The sequence below is a fragment of the Coccinella septempunctata genome, chromosome 4 (assembly GCF_907165205.1).
Source record: "Coccinella septempunctata chromosome 4, icCocSept1.1, whole genome shotgun sequence".
Lineage (NCBI taxonomy): Eukaryota > Metazoa > Arthropoda > Insecta > Coleoptera > Coccinellidae > Coccinella > Coccinella septempunctata.
Genome location: NC_058192.1, coordinates 23,757,763 through 23,783,606, shown reverse-complemented (window position 1 = coordinate 23,783,606; position 25,844 = coordinate 23,757,763). Strand labels below are relative to the sequence as shown.

Here is a 25,844-nt window from a genome sequence, read left to right as displayed (position 1 = left end):
TCTTCGATGTTCTTCAATACTTCACTTGTCAAATTTTAGACATTTGTCCATTAGAACTGTCATCTGTCAAGTATATTTCTTTAGCCGTGTTATGTAGTGTCGTGAACCCAACCCAAAATTCCTGAATTGATAATTAGCCAATTGTACTGCCATCTGATTATTTTCAATTTTTGGAAGCTTCAAATCAATTGTAGGTAAGTTTCCTAATAGGGCTTCCAAAAAAACATGCAAAAGTTATCAACTTCAAAGTCTAATCTCACGACTTGGTCATGATGACGCCTGTGAAATCCATAAAATGGCAGATACGTGATGCGAAGATAATAAATCGTTCCTATTATTCACTTGATTAAAGTGCTATTTACATAATCTTACGGTATTTGTTTTAGACAATTTTTATCCAAGCATCACTATTTCCTTTTACCGCTAATAAGACCATATAATTCGTTCTAATTTGAACTTCCTATTACATCAATTGTAATAAACTTATTATCAGTTATTCCAAAAAACCTGAAAAAAAGTCAACACTAATTCTTGTGAATTTAACTGCAGAATTCTTTTAAAACTGCCATCATTTTTAGGATAAAATGCAAACAATAAAATGTGTAGTTGTTGGAGATGGAGCCGTGGGTAAAACATGTCTATTGATTAGGTAAGTTCAACATTTTTGGAACATTCTAAGAATAAAGTACGGATTTTTCATGAATATTCATTTTCAGTTATACAACTAACAAATTTCCTTCTGAATATGTACCCACTGTATTTGATAACTATGCAGTCACTGTTATGATAGGTGGAGAACCCTACACTTTAGGACTTTTTGATACAGCTGGTAATTATAGTTTTTTTTTTCAATAACAATTCAAGTTATTCTAACAATGTGTCAATCATAAGGTATAACTTGTACTATAAACAGTATAGACTAAACCAAATTTGATGTAGCTACAAACTCAGGCTCCATAAAATGAACATATTAGTTATTTCAACTGTAATTTGATGTTACTCATGTAATGTTAACTTATTTATAAATAATGGAATTGTTTTGTATTTAAATAATCTAATAACAGACATACATTCTTAAGAAGAATTTTAAAGACCTCCAAAAATTCTAATTTTTCTCCACTTTTATAGGCCAAGAAGATTATGACAGACTTCGTCCATTGAGTTATCCTCAAACTGATGTTTTTCTTGTTTGCTTCTCAGTTGTCAGTCCATCTTCATTTGAGAATGTCAAGGAGAAGGTATAGCAATTAATTTTCATTGAATGTATAATTACTAAATATTGTTTTTAACAGTGGGTTCCAGAAATCACTCATCACTGTCAAAAAACTCCTTTTCTTTTGGTTGGTACCCAAGTTGATTTGAGAGATGATGGTGCGACTATCGAGAAATTGGCAAAAAATAAACAAAAACCCATTTCTGTAGAACAAGGTGAAAAACTAGCAAAAGAACTTAAAGCAGTAAAATACGTTGAATGCTCAGCGTTGACACAAAAAGGTTAGTTTATCTTCAGCATTGCTTGCATAAGCCCAGCTAAAGGCTTTTGCAATTACAGCTTTTCTTTTTACTCATTTTTTGCAGCAAAACAACAGCAATAGTGCTAACACACATAGTTCTGTCTTATTTTCACACCTTGACTTGTGCTGAAGCTTCTTATAGAGGCTTTTTGATTAATTGTGGAGGTGCAAATTAATGACTATTTATTGCATACATGAAAGTGTTAAAGAGATTGTAATGAATGGGGTATCACCCAAATGTTATGCCACTTGCAAAATGAAGTACATTCATTTCATTTTGTGAAATGTTTCTAATCATTATTCAAGTACATATTTCAGGAACAATTTGCTCATTATTCATCGCAAAATCATTGCAGTAATTTGCTGTTTTTGCAACCTAGTACATGTCCAGGTGTACTCTTATAAAAAATTTGTAATACAGACCAAGGAAGTCTGCTGTGCCTCACTAGAAGGCTCAATGAAGCTACGCATCATCCACCAGGCTCATTTTCTTAAGGAATAAGACAATTCTGTAGGACAGGATATATTCAAAAGTTTGTCTTCCTCTAGGCATAGGATGTAATAGATAAAAGCAAGTTTGTATGGCTGTGCTCCTGGTGTGCTGTACAATAAACAGCTATGAGAAGTCTCAATTTGGCTCTAGAAAATTCTAGTCAATTTGTTGTGTTTGGTGCATGGTGCGGGTTTAGTCCTGGAAATTATTGCAACTATACCCAAAGCATTAGCGAAACAATCTAAGTTCCATCATAATTGAACAAATATTAGAGGGTCACATAGGCATTGTCCAGATGTAGCTCGTGTATCGAGGTACTACAGCGAAGGATATAATCTGTGAAACTTTCTGTGGTATAGGAAAATGTACCTAGAAGAAAGAGTTTCAGGAGAAGAAAAAAGCCAAAAGGGAAACACTGTGCTGGAATCTTGAGAGACAGAGAGATCATCACTGCAAGATCTAAGTAGTATAGGGATTGTTGCAAGAATATGCCACACCTCCTTGCAGGATTCCTCGCAGGTCACCGCCACCTCAGGAAGCACCTGCTGAGAATGGTTCTAGCAGAAACTGACAAGGCAAGCCAACGCAAAATATGCTTTGGAAGAGAAACTTAACCATCAAAATTCAATCTTAGATTTCAGAATCTAGTACTCTCTTTAATCTTGATCGGAGTATTTGAACAAGTGCGTCTTCTGACTTCACGTCAATGCTTGTGTCATTTTACTTATGAGAGTCATCAGTATGTAACTTAATCAAAACAATTGAAAATGTCATGGATTAAGATGAAATGGGATAGGGGATTTGGTGGATGTCAAGGCTGTCTAAATCTCATCTGAAAAGCTGGGCCCCAATGAAGCTCACACACTGTTGGTTGACCTGCATACTGTGACCTTTAGGTAGTTAATTAAGCCAGCTCCATTCATTTGAGTATATGTCACCAATATCTGTATAAATATGTGGATGAAGTGTTGTCAAATATTCCTTAGAATATTGACACGTTGAGTTTTCGAATGGGGATGAAAATGGGGGACACTTACATGAGATGTTTGTATTTTTTCATCATTTTGTAATGTGAACGATTTTTATGAAATGGCTCATTAAGATACGTTTTAACTATTGAGAGAAAAAAACAGAAAATTGAAGAAACCGGTGTAAATAATTGACCAATAAAATTCGTCTTAATGGGGAATTCTCCTCAATTTGGGTTATCACTGCATATGCAAGTTTAAACTGAATACGTAATTATGAGTTTCATTCATGATTTTTCAAATTCACCGCGGAAACTATTCAAAATCATCCTTCAAATATGGGGTTTTAAAATTTAAATCGCTTGGTTCCGAGTTTACGATTTGGCAACAGCGTCTACAAGACAATGAAAAGAACAATGTCCGATCAGCTTGTTTATAAAATAACAGCTGTTGATCTACAGGCGCGTACTTACTGGCGAGCTTCAACTGCAACCGGCCATAAAAATCCCATAAAATTTTACCACCTTCGTCGTTCGTCGCAGACTTTATAGACAGCCATCTTTGTCTATCTCATCAAGATAATGCATTTGTTGTCCTTTATTATCAAGGTATATTTCAGTGGATGTTGCCAGCTTGTGCAATTCTCACAAAACGCTTTAAACTTTAAATACCCATTTTTATTTTTCATTTTTAAGTGCTTAAAATAATTTTTTTTGGGAAACGGTTGAAATGGTTATTTCAAAATGTGACGTTCCAAAGATATTTCATAAAAAATACATAATTTTCGTCAGAAGGAGTATTCCCTATCATCCACACAAAAAATTTCAAGTTATCACCACAGTCTCCTTTTTGTACATAGTTGTCCACACTGTTACTCGTCGTAAAAATAGGATAAAAATAAAAGCACTTTGTTAATGAATTTTTCTAAACCATTACGGATCAGTTCCCTTTTCCTACAGCCGGCGTCGCCTTACACATTTTTTATTTTAAATTTAATGAAAGACTCACCTCTGAGAACACCCTGTGTATTGTATACTGAAAAATGTGAGAATATACTGAAGGTGTTCAACGTTAATATCTTTTGGTGCCTTCAATTCCTGCTGATTTTGGCTGGCAATTAATTGGTGAAAACCATACTGACTTTCATTAGACACTTTCTTTTCGAGAACAAATACAAACGTACAAATAGGCACAAAAATTTTCAAATAATATGTATAAATGAAATTTTATTTTGCAGGTTTAAAAAACGTTTTTGATGAAGCAATTCTGGCTGCCTTGGAACCACCAGAGCCAGTTAAGCGTAAAAAGTGCGTAATCTTATAGGCCATCAACAGATTCGAGAATTTTGAAGACTTTATTTACAGAAACCATTAGGAATTATTTATTTCCGAAATTTTTCTTGACCTTATCTGAAAAAATCCTTTGAGTATTTTAATTTGTACTGTTTAGCCAAATTTTCATGGGAAACAATCTTATACTGTGTAATAAGCATTTTAAGCTCAAATTTATTTATTTTATAGAAGCTTTGAGAAAACTCTAAAGCAGAGATGGACTTGTATTTTTAATATGTCTGAAACTTAACATGAGTTCACAAACAAATAATCCTTGCAAAATACAAAGTTATCCCTGCCTTTAAAGCGGTTCAGGCCACTTTGACATTTAATACTACAAAAATCCTATTTATTTAGGTTTAAAAACTGTTTCCATTTATGAACGTAATCAAACTCTTCATGGTATTTATTCTACAAATTGTTTTAAATGTATTTCTGAAGGAAGTATCCAGTGTGGGTTTTTGTTAGACAAATCGAGGGTGCTATAAACATTGCATGGTTGAAACATATATTTAAAACAATTTATAAGGAAGCTACTCAAAAAAGTTGCCATTATTTCAGTAGTCTGACTTCGTTTTGGATTGATTTTTTTGAGTAGTATAGTTAAACCCTGATGTATCAACTTTTAATATAATAATCAAGTTTGAGGTAATTTTTTAAGAACTAAACCACTAAAATTGTACATAAATAGGATGATTGGAAAAGGATGAGTGAAAAAAAATCACTTATGCATTTATACTTTCTGTTTTGTGTAAAATTAGGCACATGCAGTATTGTTCAATATTATTTTTCTAATGTGTGATAGCAAAAGATTGTATGAATACTAGATTTAAGAATTTATGTATGATTTATTTAATATAAGAATTTCTATCTACTGATATTCCTCATTGTCCCTCATCTAGTAACACCATATTCTCATTATATTTACGTATATTATGGCGCAATCGGCTAATGCGCCAAGTATTGATGTGTCGGATAGTGCTCCGTACCAGACACTGTCAGTTGGCCTGAGGGGTCTGGATAGTGTGTGTTATCATCAAGCAAGAATCTGCAGTTCTGTACGTCCGCCTGCAGGCGGAAATGGTGCAGTGATAGTGGTACATACAGTGTGGTCCAACGAAAACTTTACAATTCGATTTTCCGGCTTTAAAATGAAAACGAGGATAATCACTCGGACCCGTCAATTTCTGATTCGAGGGGGAAAAACGTTTCCGTTCTTTGCAACCTCATTACGGGGGTGAGCACAACCCCTTGATTTTAAATAGGAATGTGGGGTGTTGCGATACCTCATGTTGAAGGACTTGTCGAGTACTATCTGATCCGGATATTTTGCTTCAAAATTTCCAACGATAACGAAACTACATGTAAAATAGTGGAAGAATACTTACTTTTGTGATTCTATATTAAATGTTGGAAATGGGCACATTCTCTTTCATGCAGTAAAGTTTTGTTGAAAACGTTCACGTGTATTACTGGAGATTTCTGGTGTAATTTGATGGCATTCATTAATGATCCGAGTACGCAAATCATCCAGTCACTCAGGCTGCGTAGCGTAAATCTCAATATGCCCCCTTCTTCTAATCCAGGCGTGAGGAAAATTTTCATCAAAGAACTGAAGCACCTGGTATTGAAAAGCACCAGGTCTTGAAGGAGCATATAAGTAGTTTTCTCAGTTTGAGAAAACGAAGAAGAACGCTAGCTCTATCCAAGACGCTCTAAAAATGCAGTGTGCGATGTCATTGCCATTATATGTATAGAGAAAATGTTAGAAATAACCGAAATGGGATTAGTTCCTTGATTGAAATAATTCAATAATGAAAAAAAAAACTCTTTCAATGCCAATTTCAAAGGAGCTTTCAATCTATTAGTTGAGCGTGATTCAGAGATACAAGAGCATTTGAGAAGGCATCATCAACAAAGTTTTAAATTTTCGCCGGATATTTTCATGAGTAGGTAGACATATGTCGCCTTACTGCACCTGAACCTCACGAGCCGCCGCTGCTTACAGTGTATTTGTGCTCCAGATTTTGGAAGCTCGAATGAGGTTTTGTTTGGCGTATCGCGTATCTTGAATTTCGGACTTTTTGAACTTTTTTACTATAAAGCTACATTTGTAATCAATTCGTTGACCGAAGTGCACTTCGGCACGAAAGTTGGCATAAGATTCACTATTCGCAATAAACTTCGGACAAAATACTCAAATGAGTTAAACGTGTAACTGACTGATCAAAACTTAAGCATTTCCCGTGCTAGCAATAAGTATATAATAATATGTAGTTTGATATTCAATGCTTCTAGACTTCATGTTATCCTGATTCTCCATAGGTACCGAAGCACCCCTCAGAAGCTCTGTGGCTTGTACGAGTTCGGAGAATCGGTTATGCTCTGTGTAGTCTTTGTTACTATGTCCTTACGCCACCTTAGGCACAGCACTGTTAATTTGAACCCAACAGTGAATGGTGGCCCGTACCCGTATGGATTAGAAAATTCCTTCTCTAGCCCGGGATCGAACTCAGTACCTTGCGGTTGCGAAATATTGAGCTGACTTGAATTTCATTACAAATGGTAGCAGAGAACATCATATGCTTAGCTTCCCTGCCGAAGTGCACTTCCACGAGTGATGATTGATGAAGATATAATCCATTGCTTACTAAAATTAAAACATTCACGATTATTCGTTGAGGGAAGAAGTATCATTAGGAGAAATTACTTAAGAAGCTACCTGCTAAGTCGGAGAAAGTTAAATATAGGGAAGAAAGGTTATCAATGAAAGTTTGAGGGATAAAATAGAAGACATTCAACGGATGTAACTCTGAGAAATATTAACTGTAGATAATAAGAATTAATTCAGATGCATACTACGTGATGATATGAATATCAACAAATGTTACGATCTGAATTGAGCAAGCCAATTTGCCATTGTCAGGGACACTAAATTGAGAACGTTCCACCGAAGAATTATTATTAATCCTAGACTCGTGTTTCGGGCTTACAGCCCTTATCAGTGTACTTACTGATATCGATCGAAAATAACCTGATGGTAAAAAAAGCTCCAGTCCCAGCTTTGAAGATATTCAGGAAAAAATGTGGATGGGACAAAAAAAACTGACACATTTGATCAATCACTATATTCAAAATCAAATAAAGATATTTAACAAAAACAATACTTGGAAGTGTTGTGGGTGAAGTAATCGTCAACGGTTATGTTAAAGTCTAAAATTAAGGTTGTGTATTTAAAAAGGTCCAGTAGCTCCGGTCAATTTAGTATTTTGTTCTTGTCAAGTCTGATTCGTCCAAAAAACCTAAGGTGAGAAAAAATTGTTTAGTTTTAACAAATGAGAAAATTTTTGAAGTCATAATTGACCATCCTGTTAGTGGTTTACACTCTATTTGTACGTTTATAAAAATATTTTTCAATATTCTAGCTAGATGGTTCCAAATGGGATTATTTCAAAAGAAGTATAACATATTCCGTAGAAATTGCAAGAACTGATTCAAAATGGATATCAGAGCGAAGGAATCTAATTTCTCTATCTATAAAATCCATGGTATTCAAGCATTCTTTCCTTTGTTCTATACAGTGCGCGTCAAAATGCCAAAAAAGTACCACATGACCCACTTTCCCTATTCAAAAAATTTAGAGAGTTGATGGGAATGGCACAGGATGCAAGAAATTGATCTGTTTCAGAATTTTGTTGCCGAATATTATTCTTCTGAAGAAATAAATTTTTTCCATAATTTTGACGCGCACTGTATTTGTCCGTTCTGCTTTTGCAGACGAAGTTTACGCATTTCAACAAAGTTTTGTAATAGGTGAATGCCATTCTTGAGGAGGAAAAATGATCTAAGCGGACCTCAACTCAAACTAACGAGATACTAGATATTTGAATGAGAATAAATTCATAAGAAAAAAGATGCATACTTCAATGATGAATGAATTATTGAGCAAAAAAAAAATCATATCACAAAATATTTTCCTGATCTTTGTGACTGTGTCCACAACTTATGAAAGTACATACCTAACTAGCTCTTTAAAACATGTACAAAAATTGAGTGAAAACGCAGCAGATTTTCATTTTCCAAAGTCTTCAATTTACCAAGTGACCAAAAATTCTTTCACAACGCAAAACACAACCAAAAATTAACAAAAAAAGATACTGATAGAAATTGAATTTTTCGAAAATTTACCATGTATTTCGACAACAGTTGTCGGTTGTTACAAGACTTTCGTATATGTAAATAATATGATGAATTTATTTCCAAGTCTGAAAGACCGTTTAGGTGGTTTGTGCAATCCGACTTGAACGTGTGAACACTTTTCCCATGCACCAACCTCAAGCAGATTTTCTGTCCGGGACAGACTTTACAGAAGTCTATTAATTCGGCTTGCGCAAATGGTTTGAGCGTGTAAACGGGCCTTTAGAACAATGCTTTCACAGTTTATTAGGCATGTCGGTATGATTTTTTTATTGAATTACCAAACCTGCAACCTTTTGAATACTATTCGAATGGAAAGCGTAAAAATATTCCGATTTTTGTACTAAAATTTAATGGATGTATCTTGAGTACTTTCCGTAAAATATCGTACATATTCGAAACCTAAATTATAAAAATATCAGGACAGGACAATTTTCTTCACTCTTTGAAAGTGTAGGACTTATTCAAATTAAAAACTGAAATTATTCAGACAGGGTACCAGGCGAGTCATTCAGCCTAGAATTTTGTTTTTACTTGAAAACAATGCATCGCAAAGAAAAGTTGTAGAGACAAAAGATTGATATCTCTAAAGGGCGCGTTCAGTTGTTCAGACTTCTGCGATTCTTGTGAGCAGAGAACGGAGTAACTTTGAAATCTTAACTGGCGACGCCTTATTTGAGGCAGAATAAAATAAAATAAATAGGTCGGTAAACTTGGTAAATTATCATTAAGACTTGCTAAATGAGTACATGTTTGTTCTTTCTGCTTTTTCTTTAACAAGTGCCAGCTTCTGCGAAGAAAATAACAAAAAAAAATCACGAAATCCGTTTCAGATGACGTTGATTCAAAATCCGTAACAAATATTTCTGTGTGTCTGTGGTGTAATCACTGTAACTATAATACATATATTGTGAACACGCTTCAAGTCGCAATTTTGAAGCTATCGTGCAAAATTTCGGCAGGATTTTGCGGATCCTTTGTGTTAAAACCATTGATTTTAGTGATCGAAATAACGGTTTTTGAGTTACACGAATTTTTCAAATCATTGTGGGTTCGTCATAGAGCGCAATTTTGAATCTATGGATGTAGTTGGGGAGCCGACGATGCTATATCGGGATTTACTCGAGCGTCGTGGAGACCTAGTGGATTTTGAAGATTAGATGGTAGAATGAAAAAAAGATTCTATGATGTATGCACTTTCAGCGGTGGGGAAATCGTCTGCAAGGTTTCGAAGATGTAAAAAAAAATCGTCAGGTGTACATACACGAGCGTGTCAGATTGAGATACTGTATATGATATACGTGTCTCTGATAATGAATTCATGCTTACCTGACAGTTTGCGCGGTGGGACTGGCTGTACGGAAGAGTTGAAAATGGTAAAAAAAAAAAAAATTCCAGCGTGTCAGATTTTTGGAGGATATGTTAATTGGACTCAAAGGAAGCTACTTTTCAAGAGTCTGACAATTTGGACGTGACGCAAGGTCACAGCGGTCCTTTGAAAATGTAAAAAAAAATCGTTACTTGTACATACTCGACCGTGTCAGATTTTTATACAGATGGTTAATCTGGGTGTTGTAGACGTGTTGACCCATTAATCTGACACTAATCGGGGGGGGGGTTTCTTAATCTGACACTTTGAAAATGATAAAAATCCCTTTTTTCGAATATTTCCCTCACTGTACCTCTGATCGTTTTTGTATTTATTATGAAAGTTGTAGATAATAAAATTCTGCACAACTTTTGTCTGAAGCAATTTTACATACTCTTAAACGTTCTCGAGTTAGAGGGCGATAAGGGCGAGAAGCTTAGCCACACATGCGAAAGGGCAAGGTCAATGTAGAATCCCAGTCTAATCTACAATTGTCAAAATGACAAGGTATTTCTATGATGACAATTTCGAAATTAGTCACGAAAATTTTAGTGTTGTCTGCGACTGAACCTTAGAATGTACTATTTTTCAACGAATGAATTTTCGCTTTAGCATGTATCACTAAACACCTTGCATTAATCGCCATATATCTCAAAAATGTTTGAACGTAGAAAAAATTGCTTGGGACAAAATTTGTAGAAAATATTATGCTCTACAACTTTTATAATGAGTGCGAAAAAGATTTGAAGCCCAGGGAAGGAGATAATTCAAAAAAACTTATTTTTGTGACCTTTATGGCCAATATTTATTGTTTCGGCTTGTTAAAACTGTCAGATTATATTTTTTCCGTTATTCTTGAATCATAAGCTTCAAAATAAGAAAAAAAGCCATCCCGCTAGAGCATGTACACGTGACTTTTTTTTTGTTTGCAACTTTGGCGCTCTCCCACACATTTTCGTCGCACTTAAATTGACAGATTAAGAGATTATATACTTTTCAACATGTAATTAACCACATATATCTTAATCTGACACGCTCGAGTATGTACAATGATCGTTTCTTTTACTATTCTGACAGGCTGTCCTAGACAATTCCCCCTATATACAGGTCTAATTTTTGGTAGAGATACTCTACAGGGTCCAAGGTATGTCCCCTTATATTAATTTGACACGCTCGAGTAAATCCCGAGTTTCCCTCTTCGGCTCCCGAACTAATGGAAAATTTCGCATGTTGGTGCTCACCGTTTTCGATTTATTTTGATTCGGAGAATTTTCGGTTACGATATTTTACGAACGAATTTCATTTCAGGTTATGAAAGAGAAAATGTTCTTTTTCCAAAAAAATCGCGATGCCGCCACATCCTATATAAAAGCGATAATTAGGCAGTTTATTCTCCACGAAAAACTCTGCATTTCTTTAGTAGTTTTCTTCATTTCAGAAAATGTTCATATAGGTCTATTAAATTTATTCAGATCATCATTCGTTGCACCACCTGGTTGCAATTTTTGTAACTTTCATCTCTGTAGTTTTCAAGTGAGAACAAAATTCCAGTTTGATTGATTCACCCAGTATACCTATATAGTATGGTTGGGAAATCATTAACGTCAGTCATTATTTATTGAAACTGTTCAACGGTCAGTGAGTTGATTTGAGCAATTGTTGGTTTGTATGCTTTGAAGAAATAATAAAATGCTCACCAATCCTATTATTGATCATCTTCTATTCTAGGTCTCTTCCTTCTGATCTCTGGTTGCTCAGCTGCTTCGAGAACTTTCACCCTGCAACTGCAAATCTCGGCTCCATGGAGGGTCTAAAATGTGAACTTGCAGAATTATTCTTGCATAAATATTAACTCGATGAAAAACATATATTACAAACAATCCTTATAAAGTCAGAGTATCGGAAACTGTTTGCTCAGGTTATTGAAAAAAATCAACTAATCATAGATTATTGTTTCACCTTGATAGCTTCATCGGCAGATTCTTTTTTGCTATATTTGGCATACCCACAGTTTTTACCGCTCAACAGGTACACATCTATTAAATTTCCAAACCGACAAAAAATGTCCCTTAATATATTTATAGGGGGTGGGTTTGGAGAGCATACAATGAAGCACCTGAAAAGAATATATTATGTCACAAAAAAAAATACAAAAATATTCTCTTCTTTACCTGGCTTCAACAAAAGCATCTATATTCGCAAGTGGTTTGACATCAGGTAGTTTGACATTGCAAATTGACTCTATATTAGGAGTTAATTTATTCGTTAATAGATCTGAAAATAAATGAATGAAAGTTCAAGACTATCTTCACTTCAAATTTGTGACAAATAAAATAATATCTCAAGAAATTTGAGGTTTCGATATGGTGAAGTTCAAGAGAACCTTATTACAATTTTGTGGAGAATCCAAAAATGTAATAGAATATAGGTTGTCCCATTTGAAATTTCAAATTATGCCTCAATTTCCAGTATAATCGGACGAGAATTCAATTGAATAGATCGTGGCCATTCATTATGACACAAACTTTCAGAATCCCCTATCTCAGAAAAAATTTAAGAGTATAAGAAATATTAAGCAAGAGGTGCGAGCTCTCTATGGCTTTCCTACCAAATTATATAACTTGCAAATACAGGGCTTCATTGTGAACCCTACTGTATATTCAAGCATATGCGTGTGACGGCGATGACTAACCATCATTGAAGGCTGGTTTACTGGAGAGGAGTTAGCTGTTAGCCCCATAAAACACGGGAGAACTAGGAGGAAACTACAACATTCTATTGTGAACCTATATCACTTGTAGAGGAAGCCGAAGCCCAGGTTATAAAGCTTAACTGGATCTCCTATATGGATGAAGCCATTCACGAAGCCATCCACTTCCTCTGGGCCTATTGAACAATTTGGGAAAAAACATGAGGAATTGTGTCGAAACAGCTTCGGTCGCTTTGTGGCACGATCTAGCCCATAATTACCTATGGCAACATTGCCTGATGATTCGGTATAGAGCGTCAACAAACTCAAAACAAAAAAAGACCGAATGTCTCATGATATTGGGGACATTCTGATCCACTCCTACTGTAGCCATGGCGATGTTATTAGACCTTCCTTTCATTCAAATTTTTTTGGGAGGAGAGGAATAACTAGCAACTCACAGACTCTACAACTCACCTCAGAACGACCCGGACAGACTAGTGCCTAACCAGCTCCTAGCTAAAATAGAGGCTGATGAGGTGCTGGACATGATCTCTACTTTCAAGGACCTCATGAGTTTACTGAAGGCACCAGAACTAAACATAGCCGTAGTCTACGGCTGCTGACTTAGCTTAGCACATTTTTTGGCGAAAATTTCGCCGTTTCGTCTACGCCGTTTCAGTGGTTAATTCCAAAGGCAAAAAGGTATATCTTGCGTCAGAAACCACTAATTTATATGGGGTTTTCATTATAATTCAATATCAGTTCGTCAGCTCGAAAAGCCAGAAATATTTTTGAAATAATCAATGAAAAAATAAATAGAAAAATTTTTTCATCGAAGAAAAAATGTTCATTTATATGATTCACTTTCCGATGTGAAATGAGCTGCCATAAGATATGTTGCAGTGGTTAAATGCAATCCGGCACAAGTACTTGATCTACCCTTTCTTAGTTACGGAGGTACAAAAGAATCATTTGGATACACTCGAGCCCTAGAGGCAACGAGGTATCGTTCTACAAGGTGAGCATACAGGAGCTCGGGAACAACTCTTATTAGGCCGAATGTTTTCAAAAATTCGAATTTCTGCAACATTGAACATTATATTTTATGCTTCAACGAAGGATATTGAAGATCTTCATGTGCTTCTAAATGGGATGAAAAATTCAATACGAAAATAGCAACATATGAAGAGGCTAGTTTTTTTTCATTATTAAGTCCATCATATGTTTGATGTATTGTATTACAAGATTGAATTGAGAATATAAAATGAATCGTCCTTACAAGAAAACTTTTTATGTAATTTACCTGTGGATATACCAGCTGCTTGTAGAAGGCTAGAAGCTTGAGCCAAAGTTTCTGCTAATTTCGCCAAATCAGTCGTAGAAGATGCAGTACTACTTGAACTGCCTCTTTCGGTCGACCTGGTGTCCCTGTAATCCCTTTCATTTCTCAGGTTTCGCGAGTGGGGAGATCTATTTCTAGATGTCGGGGAATCAAAATCAGGTTTGATGAGTAATGGTGTTCCAAGTGGATATTCAAAACCATGTAATTTTTCAAGAGCATATGCTGCCCATTTTGGACTATTATACACTACAGATGCTACTGCCGTTGTGGGACGAGGACCAGCTCCAAAAACCCTGAGTTGACAATATTCCAGTTCTGTGGAAATGATGAAAATAACAACATTCTTCTGATCTAGTCAATCAATTAATCACTGAAGTCTTTCACTGATTTAAACATAATTTCTATCAAAAACAAACAAAATTGAGCTGTGGATCCCAGCGTACTTATAATGTTATATTGAAAATATCCTGCACTTGATGTACTTTTTCAGCCCGAAATCATCATCGAAATCCCGAAATCATCATCCGATATCCCGAAATCATCAGTGAAATCCTGCAATCATTACCGGACCTTTAGAATAATTGTAATAGTAAGGATACATTCCACTTAAGGAAAGAATACATAATTAATTTAAAGAATTCTTTTAAAAAATCAAAAAGACTAATCGAGATGCTGAAGTATACCTAAAGTAAAGTATGCTTTATACAGGGTGAGTCACGAGGTACTGTACATATTCCTACTCAGGTGCACAATTTAAAAAGGCCTTCTCTTCATACGTTTTATAGAGCGTTTTATACAGGCTGATTTTCGGTTTTCACAAAAAGCTTTGATGCGTCTAACTTTTGAATGGTTATCTCTTATCTTATAATTTTTAGGGAAATTTGTTTTTTAATACCTTTAGGAACCAACATATTAAGAGTTCTGATAATCCAGGTTGTTTTATCTTTCCCAAATTCATTCGAGGTATGATAATCGTTCAAAAGTTATGAAGAATCGAAGTTTTTGGTAAAAACTGGAAAATACCTGTATAAAACGTATGAAGAGTAAAAGGCACTTGGTAGATAGTAATGTTTCTCGTGACTCACTGTCTTTTTTTACAGAAGATCCATTTCAGTTTTTCATAAATTTTTAAATTCTAATACTTTTTATTACTATGAAAGTTTTGACGGCATGCAGACAGGAAATTAATCCTGAAAAAAGTACCACCCAGATCAGGAGTCGAACCTATTACCCCCTGATTACCTGTCAGGTACTCTCCCAACTGAGGCAGTAATCAGGGGGTCGTAGGTTCGAATCCTGCTCTGGTGGTACTTTATTCAGAATTAAATTCCTGTCTGCATGCCGTCAAAATTTTCATAATATTTAATTTCAGACATTAAACTATCTTCTCACTTTTTATTACCTCTTCAACATTTTCGTTTTTGAATGAATTGAGTTGTTTGTCAGGGGTTCACTCATTTTGATAATAATATCATATTTTTTCTCCGTTGAATGATTTAAGGAAAACAAATAAACAAAAAAAACAAAATACCGGAAGGATTGTATCTATCGTATCTGACACAAATTTAAAAATTGAGTTACGTTTCTCTAATTAAATTTTATATTTTGTTGAACTTTTCCTAACTCTCGTAATATAAGATATTATAAAATTTGTTAATGTCAGTTACGATACATTGTCTAGAGGACGACGAAATATACACCTACAAACTTGAAAAGATTGAAGGACTTATAGGGTAGGAAAATATAAGGAACTTTTTTCACAGAAAATCTATATGTTCAAATTTCAAAACGTTTTTCAGTATTTCAATATTTTCGAAGAAGCAATACTTCCCAAATAAATTGAACTGTTTGTCGATGTTTTCCCTTTCAAGGATATGATATTTTTCCTCATCCCCAAAAGCATTCAAAGTGAGAACAAATCGTTTGGACTAATCCTAAAATTCTTGCCGAAATCATTCGCAGTCGTTTGAAATCATTCGAAATCATCCGAAATCATTCGCAATCATTCGAAATCTCCCGAAATCATTCGCAATCATCCGAAATCTCCGAAATCATCCGAAATCTTGCGAAATCATCTTGATTTCCGAAATCGATGTACATTTTTCACAGAGTGGTTACCCCCTCGGGACCATCTTCAACGATACAATTTTTATAACATTCAACACATTTTTGTAAGCGTGATAGCCAAATACAGCATCACCAGTCAACTTATTTCACTTTCAAAACTGGTATGTATTGTCAATAATGAAAAAATACATAATATTATGAATATGAAAAGTGGTGGCAATTTTCATTCAGATGCAACCCCACTCGACATGTCGCACATTTTTAATTGCACTGACCTTAGGAATAAGGAAAGCTACCTTATCTTTTTTATTTCATATGTACATTGTATGGGATTCCTGCAATCTTCAATTCCGCCCATAAAAAGCTTTGAAATGAGCTATCCAAGTAGCGGAGGTGGAACTGGATTGCACCAATCAAAAGAGCAGACATAACAGGGGATATATTCAAATATGCTGACTGAACTAAAACAATTCTTTTATTTTTTTGTTAAATCTGTGGTTCGTTTGTTCTTTTGCAGCTGGATTAGCTGTTTTGTTGCTTAACATGTTGATTGCGGTATGTATTTTTCAAGATTCGTTTACCGTGCGCTATCGGTCCCTGGAGACCAATACCAGAGCTTTCCTCTGGTGCGGTATAGGTCGCCGGGTACCAATATCTAAAATATTTTTCAATGCCATATTGTGTTAGATTCCACGAACGTGTCCTTAAAATTCGAAGAGTTTTAGCTTACTATATCAATTTGAAGTCTACGTTCTGCGCCGCATCAGGTTACAGCAACCTGATGTCCCATCTAGATTAAAATTTCTAAAACAACTACAAGAGATATTTCCTTTATAACCAGAATGTGAAGATTTCAACAATTTTTTAGCTACATGTAATACATTTCTATCTTGAGCGTTCTGGAAGTTATGGAGTTAGCACATAAGGAAATATTGGATCTCACTTCAATTGCACCAGAAAAGAGATTCGTATCAGTCCCCGGGACCGATATCGCAGTCAACGTGTTAACACTTTATTTAGCCGAAGTCTATGGAAACAACTTTCAGCTCTATTTTCTTGGTTTAACTGCAGATACGGCATTTGATTTTAGGAGGGGGCAGTATAAACTCCACTAAATTATGTCTAACAACATAATTTCTTGGCTACTACAGGGGCAGGTGACTGTTTAATCCCTCCCAAACTCTGTGCCACTTGCAGAATTATACTCCCAAATTAAAAAGTCCACCTACCTGGTATGATATCAAACAGTCTCCAAACTTCTTCCTGCCTCAATAGTGGTGAGCATGATACTATTAATCCTGTAAAGTCCCCCCTCTTACCCACATCTGGAGTAGAAAGAAGAGAATTATCAGTTCTAGAATTATTTCGAAAACTACTAGGAATATCTCTGAAACTATTGTTGAATCCTAAAAAACGTGTGTCCTCATTTTTCTTATTCACTACACTATGTTTGGGTTCAGCAAAAACTGCTCTGAAGTTTTTGTCGCACTCTTCAAAAGCTCTTGCAGCATCTGAAAATCTTGAAAGAATTCATCAATTTTGTTAAATGATCTGAATTAGTTTGATATTCACAATAATAACAATAAGTAACATACATACTTGAAAAACTTAACAAATCCAAATCCTTTATTTTCATTTGTATTTCTGTCTTTAATAACATTAGCATAGTCTATATTTCCAAAATTTCGGAATGCATCAAAAAGTTCTGTTTTTGTCCATTCCTTAGGAATTTTAACAAATAATCTGGTTGTCTTTTCGTCCTCTGTTTCTTTGTCATCCCTCTTAGTTCCCTGGTCTTTACTGAAAAAAAAAAAAAGGGAAAATGATCAATTTTGAGAATGACAACAGCAGAGAAATGTGTAGCTGATTTGGCTTCAACAATTATAACAGAAGAATTTTGATGTATCAGTCTGCAATAATATCACTAGGGACCAACTTCATTATTTATTGTAATATTGAACGAATTTCACAAATTACCTAGCAGCTACCATAACTTTTATATTTCTATTTGCGTTTCCAATCGTTGTTCCATTCATAGCCTCAAGGGCCTTGGCAGCTTGAGAGGTTTTTGCATATTTTATATATGTGACACCTAGAAACAAAATTCATCATGAAAAAACTAATTCCTTGAAAGGAATAAAATAATTTTCTTACCTTTACTTTCTCCTGTATTTCTATCTTTGACTACCCAAACTTCTTCAATATCCCCAAACTCTTGAAAAGCATCCCAATAATCTTTTTCAGTCAGAGTTTTGCATCCAATTACGAAAAGCCTCGAATTTGGTGGATTTATATCAGAAGAACGTCTATCACTCATTCTGTTTAAGTGGAAATATTAATGAATTGATCAAATATTGTTTAAAAACTCACTTTAACAAATGGGTTTTGTTTTGAGTTTTGACATAAGATTGTTTTGTTGTCACTTAATGCTCACAGAACACGAACGAAAAAAGTCAAAACCACAACACCTTTGCCAAAGATTCATTAATTCTTATAACTCGAAATTTTTGTATTAATTCTAAAGTTTTTATATTTAAATAGAAGAGTATGATCATCAATCAAAAAAACTTTTCAATCAACTTAAAAATACCAATTATTCTTTCATGTATTCGTTAGAAGAAATTTAGAGAATCATTTGAAAAGAATTCTGTAATTTCTTTCGTACATTGACAGCAAGTGAAATTTAGATGCCGCCAGCTGTAGAATTTCTATCAATTTTGAACTTTCGAATGAGATGTTGGTTGTGGTTATTATAATATCTATTGAGTATGAATATGATAAATGAATCAGTATCTCAACTGAATGATAATATTCAAGAATATTAATTTGTTATCCTGGATGACGGAGGATATTCTACATTTGATAGAGAAGAAAAGTTTATACCACGGGACAGGGGACTTTCTCGCCATCCATATGAGCCGTAAGGAGGGAAAGACTACCAGAATTTTTCAATTTCAGGAGATTTCGAATTGCAGCCAATGGCGAGACTTTTCGACAAAATTTTTTTATGTTGAAATTCATTGAAAAAATCATTTCACCTCGGAAAGTGAAAAGCATGATTGAATGTTTGTTATCCACCGAAAAAAAATTTTTTTTTCGTTTGACGATAAAAAAAACTATAAACTATCTGACTTTCTGAGACGACGAACTGATTGTATTGAATTATAATGAGAACCTCATATAAATCAGTTGTTTCTGACGTAAGATATATCTTTTTCCGTTTTGAAGTGACCACTATAAAACGGTGTAGACCCCTCTTAAGAAACAAACCTCAGATAAAGAGATAAATAAATCCTAAGAAACTAAAACTAAGAAACTTTGAAGGTGAATTTCTTCATAAGATTGAGATAACTTATGGGAGAAAATTATTTGAGATGTTTACATAACATTTTTGGTTTTTTGCTTCAAATATTTTTTGAAAATTTGCCGTCTTCAGGGTTTACTTGCATTTTGGTTTCTGCGTGCTTTATTGAAGTTTCTGGAAACGAAATTTCACGAACCTCGAAGACGACAGGCGAAAACGTGTCAAAACGATGGAAAAAACCTTAGATTGATAAAACAGCTTGGGAAATTGATAAAATAAGGAATTTTGACAAGCTTTTATGTTAACAAAGATAACACTAGAAACTTCAAACTCTAGGGCTATAATCTGGACCGAGAGACCTTAAAAATGAGGTATCACTCGACCCCCCCTTCCCATTATAAAAACTAGGGGTCGCACTGAACCCCGCTCAGGGGGTTCAGCATTTTTTTTTAAGCCCAGTGCGAGAAAATGTACTTTATGTACACACTGTATATGTAAAGCCAAGCGGCCGCGGCCACCACAGATTACAGAGTTGTGGCGGCCACAATCGAGATCGTGAAGCGATCAAACCATTCTACTCTGTAATCTGTGGATCAAACGCATCCCATGCAAATCTACTTCGCACATATGTATCACGGTCTTTTTTTTCAGTTCAGTCGCAGGCGCGAGGTATTCGGCGATCAGCGTTGAGTTGATCCATAGACATAACCCTATGTCTATGAGTTGATCGCAGATTGCGCAGGGAAAAATGTCTGAAGGAACTGCATATTCTTGTACAGAAAACATAACTGAAGCAGCAAAAATTCATAGAATCTCTATGAGATGTCCAATCCTGATTGGAGAATACATAAACCCAAACACTTCGCCTTTTCCTTCTTTAATATCAATAAAATAGTACAGGCTGGGCAAAATTCGTTGTCCACTGAGGAGATATAGAAAACTATAAGAGCTAGAAGAAAACGAATTACACATTTCCGAGCGCTTTTTTAGAGAAACAAAGAATGGTGAAAACCGTAGCCTCCTACGATTCTTCGTTTTTGAGTTATTAGCAAAAAATTAGATTTTGAGAATTTCTCATAACTTTTTTGTCTTTGCAGTTACAGATCTGAAATTTCAACCTTATTAGGCACTTTTATACGTAGAATCTACTGACAAAAGAATAGTTAGATGAAGTGAAATTTTTAATATGTGATAATACTGATAACTCTCTAGAACAGGGTACATCATCTTTGAAACTACTATGCTGCTCAATAAGTAACTCCTACGAGGATACATTGAAAAATTCTTAGCCTACTATAGAGCCAAACAAAATTTCAAGGTCAAAATCTCTTTTTACTCAACATATTCTCCTCTTAATTGGATACATTTATTACAGCGAACCTGCAACGTCTCTAGATCTTTCAAAAAAAAAAGTTTCTTCTCGCACTACAAACCAGACCTCCACAGCTTTTATTACCTCCTCGTTGGAGAAAATTTACGACCTTTTAAATTTTTTTTCAGTTGAGGAAAGAGATGATTGTCGGATGGAGCCAAATCTGGTGAATAAGGGGGTGTTTTAGAAATTCAAACCCTAAATCACGAACTTTTTGCATGGCAACATGAGATTTGTGTGCAGGGGAGTTGTCCTGCAAAAACAAAACACCGTCTTTTCTCTTTCTCCTTAATTTTATCCCGTAGAGTGGTCAGTAATGTCGAATAGTGATCTCCGGTTATTGTTTTACCCTTATCCAAAAAATTAATCATGATTACTTCATGGCAATCCCAAGAAACTGAAGCAAGAACTTTTCCAGAGATTTTTGGACACGAAAATTTTTAGGTCTTGGAGAACCAGAGTGTCGCCATTCCATCGATTGTTATGCTTTGTTTCTGGATCGTAGAAATGTACCCAAGTTTCATCCATAGTAACAATTCGGTTTAAGAAGTCTACATCGTTTTCAAATCGAGCACAGATCGAACGCGTTGCTTCTACCGTTGCACGCTTTTGGTCAACATTCAAACATTTGGGGATCCATTTTTTGCAGCAATTTTTCTCATGTCCAAATTGACGTGAACTATATGATGAACGCGTTCGTATGAAATATTCAGTGCTTCAGATATCCGTTTTAGCCCAATTCGACGGTCTGATAAAATCATGTCATGAACTGCATCGATATTTTCGGGACTGACACAGAAACTGGCCTTCCCGATCGGTCATCATCTTCAATGGAAAATTTACCTCTTTTGAAGCTTGCAGTCCAATCTTCCACGGTCGCATACGAAGGACATTGATCACCAAGGGTTTTAAGCATATCTTCGTAAATCTACTTACCTCTTAAAGCTTTTATTCAAAAGGTACTTGATGATGGCTCGATACTCCAATTTTTCGATTTTCACAATTTCGGTGGACATCTTCTTTCTTCTGATTTATTGCGTAGCCATGGTAACGCAATATTTTTTTTATGCATGGAACTGGTCTAGGCCAACTAGATATCAATACATCCTTGAACTTAGAAATCGAAGTATTTTTTGACATCGAAAGTGATAGTTATTTGTACCACCAGTTGGAAAAAGCATTATTTTTCGTAATGGGCGTATTTCTGCACAACGAGTGACGCGAGTTGCGCAAAAGAACGCGAAATACGAAAAATAGTGTTTCCCAACGTGTTTCACACAATAGTTTTTCTAATTTTGAATAGGTTGTTGCGATGAATTCAAATTAAAAGTACCAAAAACGTCTTTAAAAGCTTCTCTCTGAGATTTCTTTAAAATCGTGTTGTGACGGAAATTATTCAATTTTTCACTCCCTTACCATGAAAGCAAGTATCGTTTCATCCTTAGAACGTATATACATATACATGGAATGGACATTGACGTGCTACGAATGAATTGTTTGTAGTACCCAAATTCGATGTTTCTCTGTCTAGCGCGACATTAAGGCAGTGGCATGGACTGAGCAATGTCAGCATAAAATTGTCTTTTTTATAGAAAGAGAGAAATGATGGTCGGGCATTCACCTGTGTCTTTTTTGTTCACAGAGAGGTGAGTGTGGACCAATCAAAATTCTAGAAAAAGACAACTGCATGCCCGACGTGCGATTCTCTCTGTCACTTTTTTTGACCGTATTTCATTCATAGATATAAAGGTAAGGCACAGTCCATGTCTCTATGTCTATGACTTCCTACCTATTCGTACTGAATATTGACGTGACAATGATGTCGGAGACAAATGTCTCAATTGTGATGTATCGCGGTTCGGTACGATATTCGGAGCATGTCTGTACGCACTTTTACGTTTCAAAACGTCAATGAGTTTTAAAAAGTGTCACTTTATATGTCAAAATTAGAAAAAAATAGTTTCGATGTACTTCAACGTTAACTCAAAAAAGCTGTCAATATCATCCCATTTGACGGTAAATAACGTGCGTTCAGAAAAATTCGTCGTCAAGTAGGCTATGAAATTTTGAAGGCTGATGTTCGGTGGCTGAACGTATGTCTTTCCTTGCATTACTTCATCTTCCCAAAATGTGAACAATGATGACATTAACCTATATATCGTAATTTTGTACGGAAAGGCACTTTTCAGAAAAGGTTACCTGTAAATTTCACCCAACGTTCGAAAAGCATTTCTTTCATTGAGTAAGATGACAAGAATCCGAACATTCTGAGGCGGTTAGAAAAGTTCTTCGTAAAAATTTTAACCGTCCACTATTTTCATACGTAAGAGACATGAATCTTGAATTGATCGTGGTAGTATGTTTTTTTGTAAGAAGGTTCTAGTTACTTCAGTCATATGAATAGATCACAGTAAGATTCTCAATAATATGTTTATTAATGCTTTATAAATATTGAATTGATTCAGTCATTACTGAAAATCCATGACTAAACTAAAAGAACTGAATTACATGAAAATAGCTATTGGACAATTTATTGAAATTCAATTCAGCTATGAAAAGGCATGATGCTTTCTCCTTCATAACGTTCTGCTATTGAAGTTCCATAAAAGAAAGTAGGTCCACATTTTGCCTTTGACTGATGCATAGTGTCAGTATGCATCAGTTCAGTATGATACTGAACTCCAATTTTTCTCGGATGCTATAAGGTTAGGTAATCACAACCTTTTCAGTTTTCTGATAACATGTCAATCTTTATGGAAACAAATGGATATCTTTTTTTCAAAATCGGATGGCATATGCCAACGGATACTCCATCCACTTGAGATAAAATCTGAACAAACTGTTTCGTCAACACATCGCGAAACAGTACAATGGAAAAATTCATTCTCAATAATCAACAGCAACATAGGCTTCAATGAAGTCGCCGGAACAGAATATTTCCATTTTCCTTCAATTTTCTTTCCAATTTTGAAGTAGAATTCAATAGTAAAAGTCTTTCACACGTCCGTAAAAACCATTTTTATAATTTGCTGATAATTTTAATTCAACAACAACCCAAAATGCTAAAATGACAGTTCACCTGGAAAATATTAAAGCACGAGCTAAGAATTACGTTTCGACACGAAATATCGACGTTCAAAATTCCATAGCCTACTTGACGACGAATTTTTTTGAACGCACGTTATAAATATATCTACTAATTTCTGCTTGATGTTTGTTGGGATCAACAAACAGAGTACACCGTGAGTCAACGGTTGCGTTTTATTTTCAAACCCGGGTTAACACTGTTTTGATATTTTTGACATCAAGCGTCAAATTAATGCACTACACTACACGCCGTCTTACAAAACGAACGAGATAAGAAAGAGTATTTCTATGTCATTGGTTCCCTATTGTAAGAAATCGAATACACGAATATGGTGAGCCGCTGCCGGTCAAAGGGGATAAGCGCTGAGTAAACGTATACGAACATATACGACAGCCGAGATTTGAAGCTGTGGTACTCAGGCAATTCGATTTGAAGATCCCTTCGTGCTCGGATGTACAAGCCGCTCGATATTTCTTGTGTTCACGAAAATAAATGATTAAGTTTGGAATTCTTGAGTTTCATTTCTAACATCAGAAGTGGGATTGTGCCTATCGTTCATAGTGAACTGTTATTTTGTGACTTGTGTTGTTGTATTGGTACAAAAACGATAATTACTGCTAAAGACTGCTTTCGAGCTTTTATGGACATTTACTAATACTGAGTGGTTATTACGTCGTATCCTGAAATTTTATCCTGGACTGTGTGTTTACAAGAGAAGTAAAAAAAAATGGCATCATCGGATGGCGATTCGACTCAAAGCTTACTGGCGGAGTTAGTCAAAGTTCTACAATCGCAGAGATCTGGTGAACAGGTAGATTTACCGTATTTCAAACCCGAAATTAATGAATCGAATAAATGGGTGAGTTATGTTGAGACTATTAAGCATGAAGTAGGGTGGTCTGATGTTCAAACCTTGGCAAGGATTGGCCGATTTTTATTGAATGAAGCGAAAAGATGGTTTGAACGTTGGAATCCCGACAACAGAGACTGGGCTACTTTCCATATCGATTTCATCGAAGCATTTCCTCCGAAAAGGAATCTTGGCCGTATGTTGGAAGAGGCAGTTAAATTCTCAAGTGCTTGTGTAAACACTTATGAAACTTATGTGCATGAGAAGTCAGCTTTACTAAATAATTTACGCACTAACTGGAGTGAAGGAGATCGAGTAAAATTGATTGTTTATGGAATTTCGGAGCTTGAGATACGAAATGCCGCAATGAATGCTAACTGTCGCACTATTTCCGAGTTGTTAGTTTTCTTGTCATAGTTCGTTAAACCTTCACGCTATAACGATGGACAGCAACGAATGATTGGTTATGAGTCATCTCTCAAAAGAAAATATCCTTTTTCCGATAAGAAAGGAAGCAGTTTCAAAATTTCTAAGAAGTGTTACCAATGTACTGGTAAAATGGGACATGTTCAAGCAAATTGTCGTGTTAAAGACAACAAATTTCAACCAGATAACAAAAGTTTCCCTGTAAATGACCAAGGTGTTCCTAGTATTATACATCTCAAAATCACGAGAGTTGTAGTTTTTGTGCTAAGAAGGGTCACAATATTTCAAATTGTTTTACGAAAGCTGCCATCGAAAAACGTCGTAATATCAACTTGTGTTCCACAGGGAAACCTGCCGGATCAACAAAGATTTTCATCGATGGTCATCAATTTTGGGCCTTAATTGATACTGGGGCTGACCTTTCTCTTATTTCAGACAAGTACACTCATTTATTCCAAAATAAAGTAACCGGATGTAATATAATTCTGAAAGGACTTAGTAATGTAACCATTGAAGCAACGAAGAAATTTGTTGGTTTCACAAACATCTCTGATGTGAATATTCCAGTTACTTACGTTTTTGTATCTGCCAAGAGTCTTGATTACGATGTTTTGATTGGACGAAGATCAGAGTCTTGTTACCATTACGGATCATCAAGGATCAAGCATCGTACGTCGTGAGTTGCCTGGAATCAACCGGGTTTCTGAGAGTTTCGATTCTGAAATAACTGAGATTGATGTACCTGCTGAGTACCTGGATGATCTCCAAATTATTCTTCGAGATTTTAGTGGCATGATAACAACTGGAAATAAAGTAGGCGCGGTAAACAAT

The 25,844-nt window shown here is 35.3% G+C and overlaps 2 protein-coding genes across 3 annotated transcripts; one reads left to right on the top strand and one right to left on the bottom strand.

The window, feature by feature from the left end:
- Nucleotides 1-43: 43 nt before the first annotated feature.
- On the top strand, nt 44-5,180 carry LOC123312464 (cdc42 homolog). The gene is made up of 6 exons (XM_044896910.1): nt 44-194; nt 579-649; nt 717-829; nt 1,129-1,238; nt 1,293-1,494; nt 4,213-5,180. The coding sequence occupies exons 2-6, from the start codon at nt 585-587 to the stop codon at nt 4,296-4,298; spliced, it is 576 nt and encodes a 191-aa protein (XP_044752845.1). The 5' UTR covers nt 44-194; nt 579-584; the 3' UTR covers nt 4,299-5,180.
- Nucleotides 5,181-7,419: 2,239 nt separating this feature from the next.
- Nucleotides 7,420-18,451, bottom strand: LOC123312058 (RNA-binding protein 45). Of its 2 annotated transcripts, none has more exons than XM_044896252.1 (10): nt 18,344-18,451; nt 18,128-18,291; nt 17,951-18,065; nt 17,573-17,773; nt 17,203-17,492; nt 13,868-14,221; nt 12,044-12,146; nt 11,832-11,988; nt 11,570-11,682; nt 7,420-7,608 (listed from the first exon to the last, which is right to left on the bottom strand). In XM_044896252.1, the coding sequence occupies exons 2-9, from the start codon at nt 18,288-18,290 to the stop codon at nt 11,578-11,580; spliced, it is 1,488 nt and encodes a 495-aa protein (XP_044752187.1). In that variant the 5' UTR covers nt 18,291; nt 18,344-18,451; the 3' UTR covers nt 7,420-7,608; nt 11,570-11,577. The 2 variants fall into 2 exon arrangements, 1 of the variants encoding a protein (XP_044752187.1); XR_006537570.1 differs by lacking the exon at nt 7,420-7,608 and adding an exon at nt 8,629-9,236 and having other exon boundaries at nt 11,447-11,682.
- Between the last annotated feature and the right edge of the window lie 7,393 nt (nt 18,452-25,844).